The sequence below is a fragment of the Mustela putorius genome, unplaced genomic scaffold (assembly GCF_011764305.1).
Source record: "Mustela putorius furo isolate JIRA1106 unplaced genomic scaffold, ASM1176430v1.1 tig00003846_pilon_pilon_pilon, whole genome shotgun sequence".
In the NCBI taxonomy this organism is placed as follows: domain Eukaryota; kingdom Metazoa; phylum Chordata; class Mammalia; order Carnivora; family Mustelidae; genus Mustela; species Mustela putorius.
The window spans coordinates 7,086,754-7,108,409 of record NW_025421999.1 but is presented as its reverse complement, the minus strand read 5'-3'; the positions used below and the strand labels follow the sequence as shown (position 1 = coordinate 7,108,409).

Here is a 21,656-nt window from a genome sequence, read left to right as displayed (position 1 = left end):
ATGTTATTTATAAGATCTTCCTTTTACAAGGGTGCCTGGCTGGTTCAGTCAGTTAAGCTAAACATCTGCCTTTGGGTCAATCATGATCCCCGTGTCCTGGCAGGGAGCCTGAGCCCTGGAATCTTGCATTGGGCTCTTTGCTCACTGCGGAGCCTGATTTTCCCTCTGCTCAGCCCCTTCCCCATTCCTGCTCCTTCTCACTCACAATCTCTCAAAAATAAATAAATAAAATCTTAAAAAAAATAAAATCTTAAAAAAATCATTCTTTTACTATTTCCTTGGTCCACTATTCAGCTCCTACCTCTTATTCCCTTGGTTTATCTACCTTGCAAAAATTCTTACAACTGGTTATTTGCAATGTGATATGTTGCTGAAATAAGCAAGAAAATCAAATTTATGTTAAAAATTTGGGACACTGTAAACATAACTCTGTTGATTCATACAGAGTTTGAGGTGAGCAAAAATATCCAAGTGTAAAAAATTTGTTATAAAACTGACTGTGGCTCTTTTTATATTTGTAATATTTCAATTTTAGGCATAAATTTGGAACTTTTATGTTGTTGAAATTAATCTTGACTTTGCTTATTGTTTAAAATATTCAATTATTTTTAAGTTTTGTAATCTAACACATTTTAAACTGTTCCTTTTTACTTTGTGTTATCTGTCTATTTGAAAATCACATGGTTCATATCTTCATAAAAATCTGGTTAGTGGTGCCTGGGTGGCTCAGTCGGTTGAGTGGTTGCCTTCAGCTCAGGTGTTGATCCCAGGGTCCTGGGATGGAGCCCTGCATTGGGCTCCCTGCTCAGCAGAGAGCCTGCTTCTCTCTCTCCCTCTGCCTGCTGCTCTGCATACTTGTGCTCTCTATCTCTCTGTCGAATAAAGAAATAAAATCTTAAAAAGAAAATCTGGATATATCAAGAAAAGAGTCATAGAATACTGACCTAACACTGGTATCCTATGGAGCCAGGGGTGAACCTAACACTGAAAGTGACTCTGCCCAACCATTTTACCATACAGCTTCTGCTTCTTCATACTGTCCCCAATGGTGTTGATTATGTATTTTCAAGACATAGATTTCTGTCTGGATTACATTTTTTTGCTGTCTTCACTTTCATCTTAGAGGATCACATCTAGTCTCATGGCTTAAAATATATCAATGTGTTAATATGCCCAAATTTATTACTCCAGCTTGGACATCTCCTCTGAACTTAGATTTATTCATCAAACTGCCTACATGACATTTCATCTGGAGGTCTAACTCCCACTTCAAATGAACATATCCCCAAATAGTCTGTTTCTCTCCCCCTCACCCTAAACTTAAAGACTTCTTATTTTGCAAATGGTATCTTTGTTCTTCTTGTTCCTTAGGCTTAAATCCATGGAGTCAGCTTTGATTCCTTTCTCTCTCTCTGCAACAGCAAAAACTTTGGCCCCTTTCTTTAAATATATCCAGTATTGGGGGAGACGAACCATGAGAGACTGTGGACTCTGAGAAATTAACTGAGGGTTTTGGAGGGGAGGGCGGTGGGAGGTTGGGTGAGCCTGGTGGTGGGTATTGTGGAGGACACGTATTGCATGGAGCACTGGGTGTGGTGCATAAACAAGGAATTCTGGAACACTGAAAAGAAATTAAAAAGTAAATAAAAATTTAATTAAAAAAAAGGCAAATCAAAACCATAATGAGATACCACTTTTCACCCACTAGGATGGCTGTAATCAAAAGTATAATAAGGGTGGGAATTAAGGCATACACGTGCCATGGTGAGTGACAAGTGATGTATGGGTGTGTTGAATCACTATATTGTATGCCTGAAACTAATAAAACACTATATGTTATATATAAAAAAATATATCCAATATTTGGCCCCTTCTTAACAACTCTGCTCTTACTACTCTGGGTCTGGTCATGATCATCTCTTCTATGCATAGTTGCAGTAACCACTATTTGATCTCCTCACTGTTCACTTTTGTTTCCACAGTCTATTCTCCACATTATAGGTGGGATGATCCCTTCAAACTGATCTTAAATAGTCATCTGCTTAATTCTTCACTGGCATTTGCATGTCACAGTACAATCTGGGTTTATCCTAGAGCCTCCAAGGTCCTCCTTTAACTTGCCCCCCACTGCCTGGCTCTCTCCCTCCCTCCCTTTCTTCCTTCCTTCTTTGATTCTTTCCTCCTTTCTTTCCTTCCTTTAAGTAGGCTCCATGCCCAACATGGAGCTCAATAAGGTGCTTGAACTCACAACCCTGAGATCAAGACTTGAGCTGATATCAAGAGTTAGACACTTAACTGACTGAGCCACCCAGGTGTCCCAGCTTCCCTTTCTCTCTCTTTCCTTCTTCCTTCCTTCCTTCCTTCCTTCCTTCCTTCCTTCCTTCCTATCTTTCTTTTCCTTCCTTCCTTCCTTCCAATTTATATGAGAGAGAGAGAGAGAGCGAGCACACACAAGCATGTGTGTGAGCAGGAGTAGGGACAGGCGGGGAAGGAGAGGAGCAAGCAGACTTCATGTTAAGCATAGAGCCTGACATAGGTCTTGATCCCAACACCCTGTGATTAAGACCTGAGCTGAAATCAAGAATTGGAAGCTCAACTCACTGAGCCACTTTGATGCCCCAGACTCCCTTTCTTTTACTGTCTTCTGACTATTTTGCTTCCTATCACTCTACCTTTGCTTCAGCTATTCTGGCTTCTTTAGGATGCTCCTGACTCAGGGCCTCATTTTGTCTGTCTTCCTGTAATATTGTCCTTCTGTCCATCTCTTCCTTCCCTTCCCCAGTATCTGCACGCCTCGCTTCCTTGCCTCTTGCAGTCTTTTGCTTACTCAGTTGCATTTCATGAGAGCAGCCTTTTTTGACCGGTACCATTCTCATCTTCCTTAGCCTGTTCAATTTTGTTCATAGAATTATCACCTCCAAACATGATTCATATTTATTTTTTAATTCCCCTCTTTTGGGATTTAAGCTCTATGCGTGCAAGTATTTGTTTTCAACTGTTGTATTCCCAGTGGCTAAAATGATGCCTGAAACATAGTAGGAACTTAATAAATGCCATTGAATGAACAGAATGAACAGATAAGTGAATAGATGAATCAGTGAACATTACCGGCAGAATTAAATGTTAATGAGAAACGCTTATATGCAGTACAATGCAATAAGAAGAGGTGAGGATGGTAAAATAAAAAACATCCAAAAGTAAAAATTTCTGTCATGCACTTTTTTCTACCAAAAAAAAAAAAGTCTCTAGGGGCACCTGGGTGGCTCATTGGGTTAAGCCTCTGCCTTCAGCTCCGGTCATGATCTCAGGGTTCTGGAACAGAGCTCTGCATCTGGCTCTCTGCTCAGTGGGGAGCCTGCTTCCCCCTCTTTCCCTCTCTCTCTGCCTGCCTCTTTGCCTACTTATGATCTCTCTCTCTGTCAAATAAATAAATAAATAAAATATTTAAAAAAGCCTCTCAATTTGAATTTGGCCATCTAAAAACTCTAAATCCAAAACATTAGTAATAGAAGACATGGTTAGGCACAATTCTCTGAACGTCAGGCCAATCCAGAGCTAATTTGGGGTTTGTCACGCATTGTCAAGGTACATTCATAAATGGGAAATGGCATGCATAGTAGCAAAGACAGAGTTTAATTGTATTTAAATTAATTCAAGAACAGCCTGAAGAACTCTTTTCTGACACCAATTAGGAGAGAGTGGTTTCTAAAGAATAAGTCATCTGTTGAAGACAGACACACAGATTATTTGAATCTAACTCCACATAAATTATAGACTGTTGATTTTGTTAAAACATAAGGCAATAAAAATAATAAATGCCATATAAGCAAGAGCTTTGACTTTATGGAAAAATTGATACGGTGTTTTCGTATTCATCGTAAAAGCACTCGCCTTGAACAACTCGACTTTGCTGATGATGCTGAGGTTCACATCCACGGTGAGGGCTAACTGCATGGTGAGAGGCAGGGTGCAGAGCAGATCAGACTCATCTTTACAAACACAGAAACCCACAAGCAGAACAATTAATAAAAAATCACGTAAGTATCAGAGAAATTTTAAAAATTAAGGAAATAAAGTGCCAACTCTTTTTATAAATAGCTGCATCAAATTCTATACTTTTATTACTTCTATTGGACATACATATGTATCACAATCACACTATCACTTTCATGGAGAAAAGAAGTATTTTAAGTATTGATGACATAATAGCTCTGAATAGTTTTAGGACATTGTGGTTACTGAAACTTAAGATGTAAAGTTTAGTGATTATTGGACATGGCTCGTGAGCAACCTAATGGAAAAAGGATCTTGTTTTTGTCTTGATTCTGTAAATTCCAGCTCTAACATCCTGAGGATGGCAAGTTATAATGAGTACCATGGGCCATTTGAAAGCTCACTGAGCTCGGTCACTATCTTCTTTGACCCTTGTGACAACCGTAAGGGTAAGTGTTCTCATTCCTGCTTTGCAGAAAAAATAAACAAACAAACAAAAAAGAACCGAGATTCAGAGAGATTGTAAGTGACTTGTTAAATTATGCATAACTGGTAGATGGCTCAGCTGGGAATGAAATCTAAAAGGAACTGTGCTGGGGTGCCTGGGTAGCTTAGTCGTTAGGTGTCTGCCTTCAGCTTGGGTCGTGATCCCAGGGTCCTGGTATTGAGTCCCACGTCAGGCTCCTTGCTCAGTGGGAAACCTGTTTCTCTCTCTCCCACTTCCCCTTGCTTGTGTTCCCTCTCTCACTGTGTCTCTCTTTGTCAAATAAATAAAATCTTTAAAAAATTCAATAAAAAAAAGAAATTTGCTGAGTAAATTCAAATTATTGTTATTTACTTTCTTATTAACTCAATGAAGAATGCAAATACATTAATGATTTTTCTGTATGTGAATTTAATGATGGACCTTCAGGCTGATAAAATGTTCCATAAACAAATCTGTCCACTCTTAGAGTCTAGTATGGTACAAATTTCTGAGAATTGATTATTTTTGATGTTTCCTTACAACCATTTAGAAAAAAAAAGAATTGATATATCCTTATTTTGATTCCAATATTGATTCTAAATATGAATATCCTTTCTATAACTCCTTGTTTCCAAGGACTGTTTGTATTTAGTTTCCTCCTAAATCAAGGAGTTGGAGCAGTATCTACAGTTAGAGAGAAGGAAGGAACCTGTTAGTGCTTCTTTTGCTGTTCTTCCTCACTTGACACATCCTCAGGAATAGCTTTTTCAGCATTGGCATAACTGGTAAGTTATGTTTGGATATGTGAAAGAAAATCTCATGGTATTAAACTAATACTCTAAAGATCATTTAGTTGTTTTCCAGTCTTTTGCTCAAATCCAATTACTTCCTGCTTCTAACTTAGAGAACTTGCATTACAGGGACATGCTATACGGGGATTTAATTGGCCTTGCTTACCTAGCATTCTTTGAGAGTCCCATGTATATTCGTACCAAGTCCGAACTCGATTCTGCACAGTCTTAGGAATGGAGTAAGTGTTCATGTAGGAAATAGTCTGATCCATGCTGATTCGGAAGTAGTTCTGATTGGCTGTAGCTGCCCCAATTACATCTTGCATCTAAAACCACAAATACGGTCATTTCACACCTGGCAGAGGAACTGCAAGAGTTACTAAAAGCCCAGTTGAATTATGAGTTTTTATGAGATACATCCCACTCCAATGCACTACTTGATTTTTAACACGCTAATATTGAATCTTAATTTATATAAAACAATGGGCAAATCATATCCTCCCTCTGACCCCATAAGGACAACAATAGGGCCTGTCTTACTTACCATGTGAAGTTTTCATGAAGATTCAGTCACATAATGCATGTGACTGCACCCAATCTTCTTTGCAAACCTGTATATTACTTCAAAGATGCTAGTTGGTATTTTAAAAATTATACAGTTTGTGCTTATTCAAGGTATACACAAAGAAAGTTGAGCAATTTCTTGTTACAATGTCTAGTCCATTTTTGTGAGTCTCACTTTGAAAGCATCCTTCATAGATTATCCAGTGTGCCTGGCTTTATGGACTCAATTCATCATGAAATTGCAACCTCTGTACTTCCCTTTGTGTTGTTTAGACAGATAAAATCAAATCTCATCATGCTTAAGGCACAGTATTCAGCAGAAGTTGAAATGTGCTGAAATTACTGAAGCATCATCTACTGCTGTGACAATACTTAAGGAACTGTCAGGTTTTAGTTCTTGGATGTTTATAACTCAGCCATAAAAACCCACTCTAGGTTAAAAGCTGATCTTTAAGGTCTCAGCACAAAAAAGATAGATAGCTTGACTCTTCCTATCACATAGAGGGAAGCAAGTGGTTGTAAATTTGCTTTGACTATGGGTTTATAATACGGAGGAAAACCAGGGTCTCACTTTTACATTCTTGAGACTTTGCTTGTTCATTCTAGGAGCTGAGCCTTTTCTGCTTGTCGAAAAACTACTCATTCTTTTGAGGTCTACTTCAAATGGCTCTTTTATTTTGGTGCCTTCATCAGTTTATATTTTTAGAGTCAAATGGATTTTTCTTCTTATCAAAAGTATCTGCTGAGGAGCTATGCAGAGAGTCCAACTGGATACATCTATTTCAGTTCCTGACTTAATTCTTGGTGCTATTCTAAATACCCTTCACAACCTCAGTTACTAAACCTCCTTTTTACAAGCCATTCTTGACAGATGGGACACATTACCAAGTCACAAAAGGCCATGAGAATTAGAGTATTAGTGGCTGGGTTTGGAGATTATATAGAGTTTTAAATTGGAAGCCAAGGATAATTAAGAGCATTATTGATCAACATTGAGGACACAGGAATTATAGTGACAGTAATCTGAATGGTTTATGCACTATCCTTCAGCAGCGTTGGGTTTTGGTAGCATTGGTAAGAAGACATGCGTTCCATGATGTGTTCCAGATTAGGAGGAGAAAATGTTAGTCTCTATGAGTTGTATCAGAGAATAGAATACTGTAGTTAAAATGTCATCATTAGGTTCAGGGTGTAGTACTTGGTGTGGTTATATGTGGGAATTCTGAATATATGGAGATTGTGTCCCAGTCCCTTTTGGTTTTTAACTGTTTTCCTCAGCATCTTGTATTTACTATGAGAGCTTAAGACACAAATCTGTATCTCCTTTCTCACTCTTTTTTGTGGTAGTGGGGGGAGACTCTAGTACTACATTTTCAGTGGCTTGATATTTCTTTCTGTTCCTGTCAGAACCTCAAATTCAATGTAGAGGAAGATGTGGTGTGGTGTGTAAAGCAACATTTTTCAAGCTTTCATATGTATATAAATCACCTGAAGATCTTGTTAAATTGCAGATTCTGACTTCCTAGTTCTGGGGTGAGGTCTGAAATCTAAATTTTCCAAGTGGCTCTTCTGCCCTTAGTCCAAAGACCATATTCAAAATAGCAAGAAAATTTAATAGGAGCAAGATACAATTTTTTAATTTTATAGACATTGCCTTGGACATAGTAAGTGCTAAATACATGTTAAAATTTTACTATTACAAACAATATTATATGGCTTTATCATTACAACTGTGAATTACATGTAGTAATTAGGGATGCCTTTTAATCTCTTTAAACTGGAGTTGCTTCATGTATAAAAGTAAGACAGCAGGGGATATGACTACCTCACACAGATTTTATGAGAAACTATGGAATATTAAGATTTCTGTTATTTATGTTCAAATTAATTGCATTTCTCTCTAAGCCATCTTTCCATTTCCAATCATTGTCAATGTAATGATTAAGCCATTAAGATGATGATATTTTATACTTACAGTTTTTTGCTGCTTATGTGTTTTTCCCAAACCTAAATATTTTCTAGAGTTTCCTTTACAATCTCTCTCTCCACTCTGTTACCATGTTCAGCCTTGAGTTGCCCATATCCCTATTTATCTTTTTAACCATATTTTAAAATTTTCTGTATTTTGATGCTTTGATATCTAGTACTAACTCTCCCAGAGTTAGCTAATTCCTAGAGACAGCAAACAACTTCACTGGGAGTGCACCTTTCATAGACAAAGTAACCAATGGGAGGCTATACTCCCAAGAGTCTTCTTTATTGGACTCTCATATTCCAGGCTACTATTCACTTGATCCACCTAATTACCCCACAGCCAAGTACCAGCCAACCAGACAGAGCCTCTACTCCCTAGAACCTGTGAAAATTCTCCAAACTAGCCAATCCTAAATCTGCTTACCCTGCTTCACCTGTTCCTTCCCTGGTGCTTCCCCACGTGGCCCTTTGGCATATTGTGACCTTTCTTTTTTGGGTCTGTTTGTATAACAAACTATCTTTTCAAGGTCAGTTGTCTCCTGATTTGTTGGCCTCAACATACATAAATAATAATAAAACATACTTTATTTTTTAAAGATTTATTTATTTGTGCCTGAGAGAGAAAGAGAGAAAGAAAGAGAGAGAGAGAGAGAGAGGTGGGGATGGTCTGAGGGAGAAAAAGAGAGAGAGAATCTCCAGCCCCAGTGTGGAGCTTGATCCCATGACCCTGAGATCAGGACCTTGAGATCATGATCCCAACCAAAATCAAAAGTTGGACGCTCAACCATCTGAGCTACCCATGCACCCCATAATAAAACCCACTTTCTTTTTTTGCAATAAAAATGTAATTTCTTTATTTCACATCATTTATCTGACTCCCATAATGAGCTTCCCCCAAGATGGTTGCCCAAAAAAACCCACCCAACAGTCTGGAATTAAACCTATTTTTAAAAACAGTATCATATCTTTCAGTTCATATTATATTTTGATTAATCTTCCTGAATCACTCCTTTGTTCAAAATGTCTCATTGGCTAACTTCCCATTTCTGCTAAGATAAAGTTCAGTATCTTTAATATTTGGAGCCCTTAAAATATTTTGTCCTTAGGTACATCTCTAACCTACTTATAAGCATCATTCTCTCTGGTCATTCTGTACTCTATTTCCTCAAACATGCTTGTATTTTATCATTGCCATCTTTCACACTGTTTCTGATTGATTGGACTACCTGTCTATAACTACTGGATCCTATCTGGTTTTTTTTTTTAAGATGTTGCAAATACATTCTTCTGGGAAACTTCCCTATTCTGAACTAATACAGAGATTTCAAACTTTCTTTTTGTACTTACCATGGATAGCAGACCCTGATATTCTTGGGTGTAGGAGTTGAGTTTTGACTATTGTGGTCAGCCTCAAATGTTATAAAAATAGTTTTTATTGCTAAATTTTGTTAAAGCACGGGACTTTTTCATACCACAGTGAGTGTGGTAAGAACTAATGATGTATCTAGTGATGATAGTCATTTTGTGATTTTGCCTAACTCTTTACCCGGATATGAATCTCAACATGACTTTTTTGTTCTCAAACATATTGTATATGAAGTACCTCCTAAGGAAGTATACCTTCTAAGAATGCTATGCTCTCAGGTTTTTATTTCTTGTAAATCTGGGAGTCCACAAAGATATTGGACTCTATGCCTTGCAAATGTCAACTATCTTGCAATAGTTCTTTGCAATTGTTTTACTTTCTTACCAGACTGTGATTCCTTGAGAATAAGGACAAAGAGATGTAATAGTAAGCATTTGTGAGCCAATGGCTTATTAATTAAATATATTTAGATGGCATTTAGTAGCCTCCGGTTTAAGTAACCTCTCAAGTTGATTTTAATCTAGGGACTGTATGACAATACTTGAAGTTTAATTAAAGAAGGGAGATTTTAAAGTTTTTCAGGAAATTCCAAGAAGTCAATCTAGAAACTTGATTTTCTCTGAGTCTAACATGACATTCACTGTGGATAGGTCTTCTGAGAGATAAAACAGTTTAAAAATTGAAAGGCAGTGTTGGCTCATTCACATCTTCCTCCAATTCATTAAAATAGATAAACATTAGTAAAAATAAAGAAAGCACTAGATGGATTTTGATTTTTCTTTTGTAAAATTATAAAGACTTATTAGATTTTCAAAAATTGTACCATTATGTATCTAGGGATTCACATCTCTATTTACCTGACCAATTAAGCTGGAGAACACAAAAACTCCAGAAAAAAAATTCAACAGTTGAAAAGCTATTTCAAATGATGTTTGTGGTTCTGGAAGGCCCCCAATGGTAATTAAAGTTCGAACAGCCCAGTAATAACACCTCAGATACCTGTGAAAAGAAAACATATATATTTTGCTTTTTATTATTACATTAAAAGACCACTATGCTTGGGAGTATAGATCACTACTAAGTTATAACACATTTCCTCCTAATCATGGTTTTCTTTCTATAGGAAACATTAGCAAATACCATGTTATTAACAACTTCTTGATAAATATTATGAAATGGCTAAATAATTAGTCCCAATGGAGGGTGTTAACTAGTTGTTCTGCTTATCCCTTGCTGCAAAAAAATCACACCAAAATTTACTGTTATGAAACAACTATTTTATTAGGACTTATAAATTTGTGGGTTGGATATTTGTGGAAAACCCAATAGAGATGGTTCACTAATGCTCCATGATGAGTAGACCCTCAGCTGGGGTGACTTTAATGACTAGAGATAGTTGGGCAGACTTATTGAGGCCAAATGCCTGGGGCCTTGATTCTAACTGTTGACTGGGTTCCTCTGTTCTACACATTATGTCTGTTTGGAATGCCCTAGGTGTTTTCTTCTCTCACATTTATGAGCCATTTCTGAGCTTAGGATGGATGGGTCTGTCTGGCTATCCTCTTTTCAAGCAGCCTCTCAGTACAACTAGCTTGAACTTCCTCATAACATGGCAGTCTCAGGGTAGCTGGGCTTCTTACATGGTGGCTCTAGCAGCTCAGTAGCTATAAGTTTTCTTATAATTTAGAAGTTCCATAATATCTTAATCTTTTGTTACAGAGTTGAGGGAAAGGACAGTAGTACTTTTTACAGAATCCTTACAATGAGAGGAGCAGCAAAGAATTTGAGGGCATCTTTAAACTACCACACTAGTGATTTATGAGCTCGAGGATATTTATAAAGATTGGAGAGCCTTTATAATTTAGATACACTTGTTTTTACTGATAGAAAATAGAGCAGATATATTCCTCCTCTCTCTTTTCTACCCATACTTATTAAATTATTGAATTTATAACCATCACAGAGATAGAGGCATACTGACCTCAATATTGAAAGGGAAATTTTTCTTAGGTGTAATATGTAATTCATCTAGAAATTTAGTATTGAAGAAAATCAGGTATAATAACAATATACTTGATTAATATTCTGTACTTAAACAATTGCAAGTGGAGAAACTGGGATCAATATAGCCCAGATAGGAAGAGAATTAGAAATCAAGGCAGCAGAAAAGAATATGTTAAAGATCAGGACAGAACTTATAAGATTGACTTAGCTACATTTAGCTAAGGGTTTCATAGAGTCTGTAGTAAGGTAGGAATGAAAGTTAGTATTACAACCTCATTGTACATTTATTATAATTTTTGTGCATTAGTACAGTACTTGATATATTTCATATAGCTCTGATAACATGGACGGAATCAGCTATTCCCACCAAATCTTTGAAGAAAAGTTTGCTATATATACACATCTCCATATAATATATGGAGGAGGCACTGGATTTTGTGGATTCCAACTAGCAGTTCTAGTTTCTAGGGTAGACACAGAAAAGCAGTATTTTTTACAGAATTCTGATCCTAGTCTGGCTTTTATTTCTTTTATTACGTGTGCCACGTAAATATTTGCACTTCAAGTAATTGTGTATTAGTCTTTGAACGAGGGTGGTCTTTTTCTTGTAAAAAAGTTTATAGTTTTCAGATTTTTAAACAGTAGGGAGTTGGAGGTTTGCAAAGAATCAAACTGCAGTTAAAGTCAATATTCAAAAGCAGGTCTAGAAAGAAATCACTTATTTTGAAATTCAATACCTTTTGAAGGACATGAGTTTCTTTCTTTCTTTCTTTCTTTTTTTTTTTTTAAACCTGGCAGATGTAGTAACAAAAATAATTAACTCTTTGGGAAGATTTGAAACCACTGTGCCAAGAGAATAAAAATATTACCACTCTAATTTTTTCTAGCAGATTTCTTTGGACTTGCTAACATTACAGTGAACTGGATGTCAAAGAGAACCACCTTGAAGAAGTATGGAATTAATTTTATAGATTGCATTTTAATTTTTAAAATTTCAATTTATAATTTCCTATTACTGATTTTGTTTGGTCACAGGCCTAGGACTTGTGGGTCTCTTTAAATTAAGGAAATATATTGAACCCAATACTACCCAAGAGTGGGATAGGGTCTAGATTCTCTCTCTACATGGCCAACTCCATTACAAATGTTGAGATTACTGTCCCCTTCAAAGTGACTACAGTCTTAGCAGGAATAAATATGAATTACTTTCACTTTCTTATTTATGGATGTTAGAAAAGAATCAAATGTGAAATAGAGACATTGATTTTTTGAATCTGAAGTGTTAGCCTTGAACTATTATTTTTTTGTGTACAAAATATTCTGCTATGTTAATTGGAAGTTTTCTGCCCTAATGCTTTGAGGTTTATTTTTGGATCTTTTCTCAGTCATGTCTCGTATACTCAGACATGCACAACCAGAGGTAAGATTTGTAATTTAATTAGATGGCACCTTATTGATTTTTCTAGGATTAGCTTAATTAGTCAAGTGTGTCCACCTCTAATATTAACATGGCAGGAAGATAGATCTTTTCAAGGAGATTCTATCTGGCTGATTTAATACATGAAGTATCTAATAGGCTGTGTACATACAGTTCCAAGTTAGAGCAGTAAGGCAGAATTTGACATAAAACCATAAAAAACATTTAGTGTGAAAATAGAAATTCTTCTGGGAAACAAACATGACATGAAACCCCCCTCCAACATTTTTTATAAGCTCTTTCAAAGAAAAGAGTTGAAAGAATTCTATAGTGAACTCCCACCTTTTATAGTGAACACCTAGAATCTACTATAAACATCTTACTCTACCTACTTTGTCACATATCCCTCCAATTTTCCATTCAGCAATCCATTTTCTTTTCTTTTCCATCTTATTTTTTGGATGCATTTCAAAGTGATTTGTAGACAGTAAGCACTTCCTTCTAAATACAGTGCTTCAGAACAAATATATTAACCACGGTTCAATATTTGTATAGAGTTATTTTTAAATTTTGAAAATACAATAAAAGCACAAATATTGAGTATATTATTTGATGAATTTTGACAAATATATCTCTGTGTAGCCCAAACACTTATCTAGATAGAGAACATTTCCTTATCTCTAGAAAGTTCTGTCATTCTTTTCCCGGAGGCCACCACTCTTCTAATGTTTTCGACCAGAGATGAGTTTTGCCTGTTTTAGAATTCCACATAAATGAAATCATACCATATGTACACTTTTCTGCAAGATGTATTTCACTCAGAATAATGATTTTGAAATTTATTCATGTTGTATGTAAAAACAGTTTTTGCTTTTTCATTGCTGAGTAGAATCCATTGCACGAATATAGCACAGTTTGTTTATTCTCCTATGTATGAACACCTAGGCTGTCTTAAGTTCTTGGTTGTTATGAATAAACATTCTTCAATGTACTTATATAAGTTTATAATGGACACATTTTAATTTTTCTTGAGTAAATATTTAGGCTTGAATTTTTGTTTGTAAGGTATATTTTTTTCAAGTTTTTATTTGAATTCTAGTTAGTTAACATTCAGCATAACATTAGTTTCAGGGGTAGAATCTAGAGATTTATTGCTTACATACAACATGTAAGTTGTATGTTTAATTGTAAAAGAAACTGTCAGATCTTTTCCTAAAATGGTTGTTACTTTGCATTCTCTCCAACAATATATGAGCATTTCAGTTGTTTCTTGTTCTTACCCTCACACTTGACATTTTCAGTCTTTTTAATTTTTAGCCTTTGTGGTGGGTGTACAGTGGAACATGTAACTTTTAAAAGTATCTAATTTAATACTTTGTGAGTGGACCTTCTAAACTACTGCTATCCACCTTAGTCCCACATTTCTATAAATTTATCACTGGATGTACTGGGTATGAGGGAGAATGGTCTCACTAGAAGGTAAGTTCCACAAAAGTATTTATGGACTTAGCATAATAAGAGTTTAATAATATTTGTTGAATGATATGAAAGAATAAGTGAATGGTTATGCACACCTAGACTTACTGAAGTAGAACACAGGAAGGCTGCATCTGTGAGCACATCTGTGGAATCCACTTGCAGACTCTTCCCTGTTGTGCTGCCAGATGGCTTTCATCTCCTTTCTGGTCCACTGAACTCATTGCTGTTCTGGTGTTTTGTTACATCCAAAGGGTGTATAGTGTCTAGTGTAAAGACTTTTCTTTCTTTTCTTCTTCCCTCCCTCCCTTTTTCTTTCTTTTCCCTTCCTTTCCCTTTTTCCCCTTCCCTTTCAAAGAATAGAGTTATTTTTAAATTTTGAAAATACAATAAAAGTACAAATATTAAGTGTATTATTTATCCTTCCCTTCCCTCCCTCCCCTCCCCTCCCCCATACCCTTCCCTTCCCTTTCCTTTCCTTTCCTTTCCTTTTGCTAGTGTCTGACCTGAAGTATAGGAAACTGTGAAAAAATACCTTCATCTACCTTGGTCTCATTTTTTTCATGTGTAGAACGAAGGGAGGTAAGTCTTCCTAAATTTCCCCAGCATAAGGCATAGTAATTTTGATTCCTTCATCACTCTGTCTAAAGCCATGATCCCCACGACAGCTTTGCTTGTTTTTTTTTTTTTAACTTTTTTTTGTTTATTTTTAAACTCTTTTTTTATTTATTTTTTTTTTTTGGTTAAGACATTTCTGGACACGGGGAAATTTAGGCCCATAAATAAGTAAACTGTGGTACATATGGACAAAGAACAAAGTTATTCTTGGGATATTTTGGGGTACAAAATAACCTTAACTACATATGTTTTTCTTTTGAGCTAAACCCTCTTCTTCTTTATCAACTTTTGCAGTTGAATGAAGGATGCCTGTTCAATATAAATGAAATGACTCTTTGACTTCTATTAAAATGAATAGGTATGTTATTGTGGTGAGGATTAATGGAATGATATTAAATTTGACTCTTTTTTTAAATGTTCACAATACTTTTCTTATGACCCACAATTTGCTGCCTAATTCTAATGAGGGCAAAGTATGTAAGTCCAGTGACCTTATAAGCAACTTTCACTTTATATGTCATCAGACATCATCACAAAAGCTAAGTAAAAAATGCATTGGGCTTATGAGGTCACAGTAATATGAAGTAATAGAAGGGTAATAGAAGTAGTAATAGAATAGTAATAGAAGGTGGTGTCTAAAAACTTTGAGGAATAGTAAGTATATTAATAACTGTCAAAAGAAAATTATCTTAAAAATATATAAAAATCTCTTCCAGTCCCGTCCATGTTACTACAAAAGTTGGGTATTTGTCCTTTCTGATGGAGGCATAATACTCCATAGTGTATATGGACCACATCTTCCTTATCCATGCGTCCGTTGAAGGGCATCTTGGTTCTTTCCACAGTTTGGCGACCGTGGCCATTGCTGCTATAAACATTGGGGTACAGATGGCCCTTCTTTTCACTACATCTGTATCTTTGGGGTAAATACCCAGGAGTGCAATGGCAGGATCATAGGGAAGTTCTATTTTTAATTTCTTGAGGAATCCCCACATTGTTCTCCAAAGAGGCTGCATCAACTTGCATTCCCACCAACAGTGTAAGAGGGTTCCCCTTTCTCCACATCCTCTCCAACACATGTTGTTTCCTGTCTTGTTAATTTTGGCCATTCTAACTGGTGTAAGGTGGTATCTCAATGCAGTTTTAATTTGAATCTCCCTGACGGCTATGCTGAGTGAAATAAGTCAAGCAGAGAGAGTCAATTATCATATGGTTTTACTTATTTGTGGAGCATAACAAATAGCATGGAGGACATGGGGGGTTAGAGAGGAGAAGGGAGTTGGGGGAAATTGGAAGGGGAGGTGAACCATGAGAGACTATGGACTCTGAAAAACAATCTGAGGGTTTTGAAGGGGCGGGGGGGTGGGAGGTTGGGGTACCAGGTGGTGGGTATTATAGAGGACACGGATTGCATGGAGCACTGGGTGTGGTGCAAAAATAATGAATACTGTTATGCTGAAAATAAAAAATAAATTAAAAAAAAATCAGGTTAAGGGGGCGCCTGGGGTGGCTCAGTGGGTTAAGCGTTTACTTTTGGCTCCATGATCACAGGGTCCTGGGATCAAGCCCCGCATGGGGTAGGGGGTGGTCTCTGCTCAGCAGGGAGCCTGCTTCCCCCTCTCTCTCTGCCTGCCTCTTTGTCTACAAATCATCTCTCTCTGTCAAATAAATAAATAAAATATTTTAAAAAAATATATAAAAATGCTCAGTTGATTAAGCGTCTGCCTTCAGCTCACATCACGATCCCAGGGTGCTAGGATCAAGTCCCACATTGGGCTTCTTGCTCAGCAGGGAGCTTGCTTCTCCCTCTGCTTGCCTCTGCCTCTCTCTCTCTCTGAGAAATAAATAAATAAATAAAATCTTTAAAAACTACATATTCTAAATGGAATTACTAATATATTTGATTATAAACTTTCCAGGGATAGTTATTCTGTGTGTACATATATGTGTACGTTTTCCTAATCAGTGGGTCTTCTGACTTCAAATTTCTAAAATCAGTTCTGATTAAAAGTTCAAAGACTATTGTTATAATCCCTTACACATATCCCGCTCACTCTAGGTAGTGTGTAATTTTGTGAGGTATTTTCACTCTCTTTGCTCTATCCTATAATTGTTTTCCTTCCCAAGGCTGCTGTGAGTTGCTCTTCAAAGTTATGCTGGGACCTGCCCTTTTCCATTAAGGACATTGCCTTATAATATGCTCAATGTCATTTCATTGGAGCATAAATTTAGGAGAGTTAATTTTATGCCAGACCCCTGTATCTACCAAAAGGAAATCTCACTATTAAATAACCCAGCTGTTACTATTGAATCATAATTCTACTGCCCTAAGATTTTCAAATAATTTCTTTTATTCCTGTGATACTTGCATATCTAATTGTCAAGTTTAATTTATGATCCTTGTTACTCTGTAAGTGTTTAATTGAGTTAGTGGTTATAAGCTGACTCATAAACCCATAAAACCCTTCAGTGGTAAACTAATTAGCTACTGCACCTGCCCTCCAAAAAATTAACATTGTTCAAAAAAAAAAAAATTAACATTGTTCATTACTAACAATCAGCATTGAAGTTGTTAAAAGTTACCTTACCAGGGCGCCTGGGTGGCTCAGTGGTTTAAAGCCTCTGCCTTCAGCTCAGGTCATGATCCCAGGGTCCTGAGATCAAGCCCCATATTGGGCTCTCAGCTCCATGGGGAGCCTGCTTCCTCCTCTCTCTCTGCCTGCCTCTCTGCCTACTTGTAATCTGTCTGTCAAATAGATAAATAAAATCTTTAAAAAAAAAAAAAAGGTACCTTACCCCTCAGTTGTCTAAAGCGGAGGCTTTCAAACTTTTTTGATCATAATCCAGGTATGCATAATCCATGCATTTCTCAGGTCAATCCAGGATACACACACGCACAAACATACACACACACATCTATTAGGTATGACAGACTGATAATTTCTATTCTATTCTCTTCTACTTTACTCTCTTTCACTTAAAAGTAAATTGATCTAAAAACTTTTTACTCAATTTACTTTTTACTTAAAAGTAAATTGATCTAAAAACTTTTCACAACCATTAATGGGTTGTGATTTATAGTTTCCCAAAAACACTGGTTTAGGAAAACACATACACTGAAATAGAAAAGAAAAATCCATAAAATTATTTCCTTCAAATTAAAACTTACTTATTTCCTTCACCATTATACACCCAATTAGTAGTTCCAATTCCTTCATAGTCAGAAGCCCAGTAATAAATACAGGCATTAATGTGCAGAGTAAACAGCAAGTATCCAGTTGTTCGAATGACTCTGCCAAGGAGAATAAATGCAAAGTAAGGGCTCATGTTGTTCCTGGAATACAGCCTATTTTAACATTTTCTTTTCCTTAAAGTCTCCATGGAATCTCCTTGCTTTAAATTTGTGAACTGTTAACTCTCATTAGTACAGTATAAAATGATGGTGCCATTGCATGTTTTCTAACTGCAGTGTCTTGACTGAGACTGACAGAGCGTAAAAAAAAAAAAAACTTCCTCTCTTTTCACAGATGGTATGAATCAACCCCCTGAAAGACATGCCTCAGGGGTCACCTCTCCACTTTGAGTCTCATAAAATACGCTAGACTGATTTAACTGGGTATCTCTGAAAAGCTCATGGGACTTTATGCTACCATTAATAGTGACTAGAAGTCTCTGTGCAAGTGAACTTCAGGAGAGCAAATGAATGAAATTCAGATTAGAATGAATTGTCATGAGATGCAAAGTCAACTTGTGAAGGAGCACGCTTATCTGACTGGAACAGGTAATACATTCTATTTTTAGTTCTGTATTCTTCTAAAATCTAATAGGATTTTCATGCTTTTATCTCATTTCAAAATATTCAAGTCTGTTTTAGAACATAACCCTTTATTTTATATAGCCCAAATTCTGCAATTGCAGAATTTTTAAAATTTATTTTTATTTATTTCAATTAATTAATTAATTAATTTTATTTATTAATTTCTGTTTTCTTTGGCAGGGAGATCATATTCTTCTCAAATTCTGGCTAAACTATTGCACCATTACTTTCTCTGCCACCCCCAGAAGTATACTGAGTTTACTTTACCTGTAGATATATGCTTTGTCCATTATAGACTCTAGGTGATGATTAAACTCAAAAAATGAAGTGTACTATGTAGAAAACAAACAAAAGAAATCCAAAAGTGTGTTAGTTTTAAATACATCTATTTAAATAAAACTATGTAAAATAAACTTTGTTACTGAAAATAATTCCATTCATAAGTCTCTAAAACAAACAAACTCGGGTCTGTTTAGTTCTATTTTCCTTTGGCCCCTACCTTTTAGAACGCTGCCAATCTCCCAGGGTTTCTTGCTGTATTTTATTTTGACTCTCTAGTTATAGTCTTGTTTGTAATGCTTATTGAAAAGCAAGCCTAAAAACATTTCTTCCCTTTTTCTTTTTAAAGCATCTAGTAGAGCCCTATTTTACAATAATTAAAATCTTACTACACTCAAGACATAAACAAAATAGGAAAAGTATAATATAATCCATTGAAGTTATAAATACGTGTTAAGTCCTGTTGCTCAACACTAGTTTTATTTTTAAGCAAGTTCCATTAATGTGTATTTATTTCAATAAAATTTAAAGTCTGGTAATATTAGTATTAGTTAGCTGTTTTTGACATTGTTCAAAAAGATACAATGAGTATATATGCATCTAATTCAGAGTTGCTATTTCTCTTAAGGGCTTGGGCATGGAAGGAAAGCCCCTTCAGCTTGAGGTTTATTTGCCAATCTGATTACAGTGAAGAATTTGGAGTCAGAAAAATATGTGATAAAATGCACATTTTCCATCCTGTCCTCATTTTCCTCATCTCTAAAATGAATTTGTTTGTAGGAATAAATAAAATTATGAATATTAAGTTTAACAAAGTATGCAACCCCAAGTATATATCCAACAAAGAGCATTTGCTGCTTCTTTTTGTTGCTGCTATTTTTGCTGTTGTCAGGTTTCACTGTGTCCCCAGGTTGTGTTGTGTCTTCCCAATGTGTGAGAGAGATAACCACCAAAATTTTATAAAATCTTTGGTGTTCCTTTTATGAAGGTTGTCTTTGGATATATGCTATTGTTGCTATTGTTAAAGATTTACGTGAAATTTTACCTCCTCACTCTCCTCATTTGAGCTGCCTGATGAAGCTACGAGTTAGAAAATGTTTCCGTCTTAGAATCTTTTTGAATAGGTAATGTCTTCACATAATTCAAAAACAGGAAATATATGCCTTTAAAAGACTTGCTCCTGGGGCTGCTCGGTAGCTCAGCGGGTTAAAGCCTCTGCCTTTGGCTCAGGTCATGATCCCAGGGTCCTGGGATCGAGCCCCGCATCAGAGTCTCTGCTCTGCGGGAGGCCTGCTTCCTCCTCTCTCTCTCTCTGCCTGCCTCTCTTCCTACTTGTGATCTCATTCTGTCAAAAAAAAAAAAAAGACTTGCTCCCACTCCTGCCCCTATTCATTCTGATTTTCTCTCTTGTCACCCATCCCCACCTCAGTTAACCATTTTTATTAAACATTTTTGGTAATTTTCCATTGTTTATGTAAATACAAATAAATGGAATATTTTTCTGTTTGTGTTATATGGAAATTAGTATTGTTCTATAAACTATCTGTAACTAGCTTTGTTTAATTAGCAATTTATCTTAGAGTTCTTCCTGTATAAATGAATAGAAAACAGTCCTTTTTATTTATTAACTTCTTGTGTTACAAAGTCATCTATTATATAGACGTCCTGCAGTTTGTTTAAGTAGTTTTCTCTTGGTGGATATTTGAGTTGTATCCAAATATGTAAATAATTTTGTTACTAAAAGTGTTTGCAGCTTTTTTTTTTTTTTGAATTATGGGATTTTAGATGAGTAAGATAACTTAGAAGTAACCTAATCTCTCGTTTTACTGCCTGTGTTCCAGGCATTCCTTTGAAAAAGGACAAATGGGAAAGAATACAATTATGAAAGATTATTATGTAAGGTTATGAAAGACTCATTTTCTTATTATAGTTGCATTTAGAAATATAAAGGCATTCCTATCATAGATTATAAAAATACCTATTGTGAGATATAGAATAAAACAATCAAGAGCAACTTCCATCAGTAGAAACAATGATGTTTTGCCTTTTTTAAAAAATTCATAGTATTGATGAGGGCAGAAAAATGGACAGTTTGGGAAAAATTAAAAATATTATACTTTTCAGACATTTAAAAACATTTCAAGATTTCCATTACTATAAAAGAAAGTTAAATATAGTTATCTTACCTTTAATATCCTATTTGTCCTAAATACTGGATTAAACCCGAAGAACAGGTAGAAAACATCAAATGGCATTACTGATACAACATCCAGCTGTTGGAAAAACACATTCACAATCATATTGTGTTTATGTGCTTTTTTAGACATGGATTGATTTATATCAATGTATATATAAGCTGACCAGTCACCATGAATTATTTTTTGTTTAATATAAAATTGCCTTCAGTAATATGCCTGGTGCCCCTGAAAGGTATATTTGTACCATGAAAATAAGAAAACTGTTTTGTAGACTATTTCCAATGTATTTCATTTCTACCTTCATGCATCTGAGCTCTCTTTAGGCACTGCATTTTCTGCAATTTTTGTTGAGTGTCACACACACTTCAGAGATGGCATGGCTACTAATGTTAAAATACATTTTAATGGTGTTTTAAACATGGGACTCGGGCTGAAAGTCAAGTCTACTCTTGATATTATTTGAGATCACTGCATATTAACTACAATTGTATATATATATTTTAAATATTTTATTTATTGATTTGACAAAAGACAGAGACAATGCACACAAGTAGGGCTAGTGGCAGGTAGAGGGAGAGGGAGAAGCAGGTTCCCAGCTGAGCAGGCAGCTCGATGTGGGGCTGGATCACAGGACCCCAGGATCATGACCAAATGGAAGGCAGATTTAAGTGCATAACCCACGGAGCCACCCAG

The 21,656-nt window shown here is 35.9% G+C and overlaps 1 protein-coding gene across 1 annotated transcript in view; it reads right to left on the bottom strand.

The window, feature by feature from the left end:
• Positions 1-21,656, bottom strand: part of CNGB3 (cyclic nucleotide gated channel subunit beta 3) — a 155,365-nt gene that overhangs the window by 56,273 nt on the left and 77,436 nt on the right. Inside the window, exons 8-13 of the mRNA XM_004766970.3 lie at positions 20,952-21,038; positions 18,754-18,818; positions 17,839-17,961; positions 10,012-10,153; positions 5,417-5,576; positions 3,892-3,989 (exon numbers count right to left, since the gene is read on the bottom strand). Of these exons, the coding sequence (XP_004767027.1) occupies positions 3,892-3,989; positions 5,417-5,576; positions 10,012-10,153; positions 17,839-17,961; positions 18,754-18,818; positions 20,952-21,038 (675 nt within the window). The remainder of the gene's footprint in view (positions 1-3,891; positions 3,990-5,416; positions 5,577-10,011; positions 10,154-17,838; positions 17,962-18,753; positions 18,819-20,951; positions 21,039-21,656) is intronic.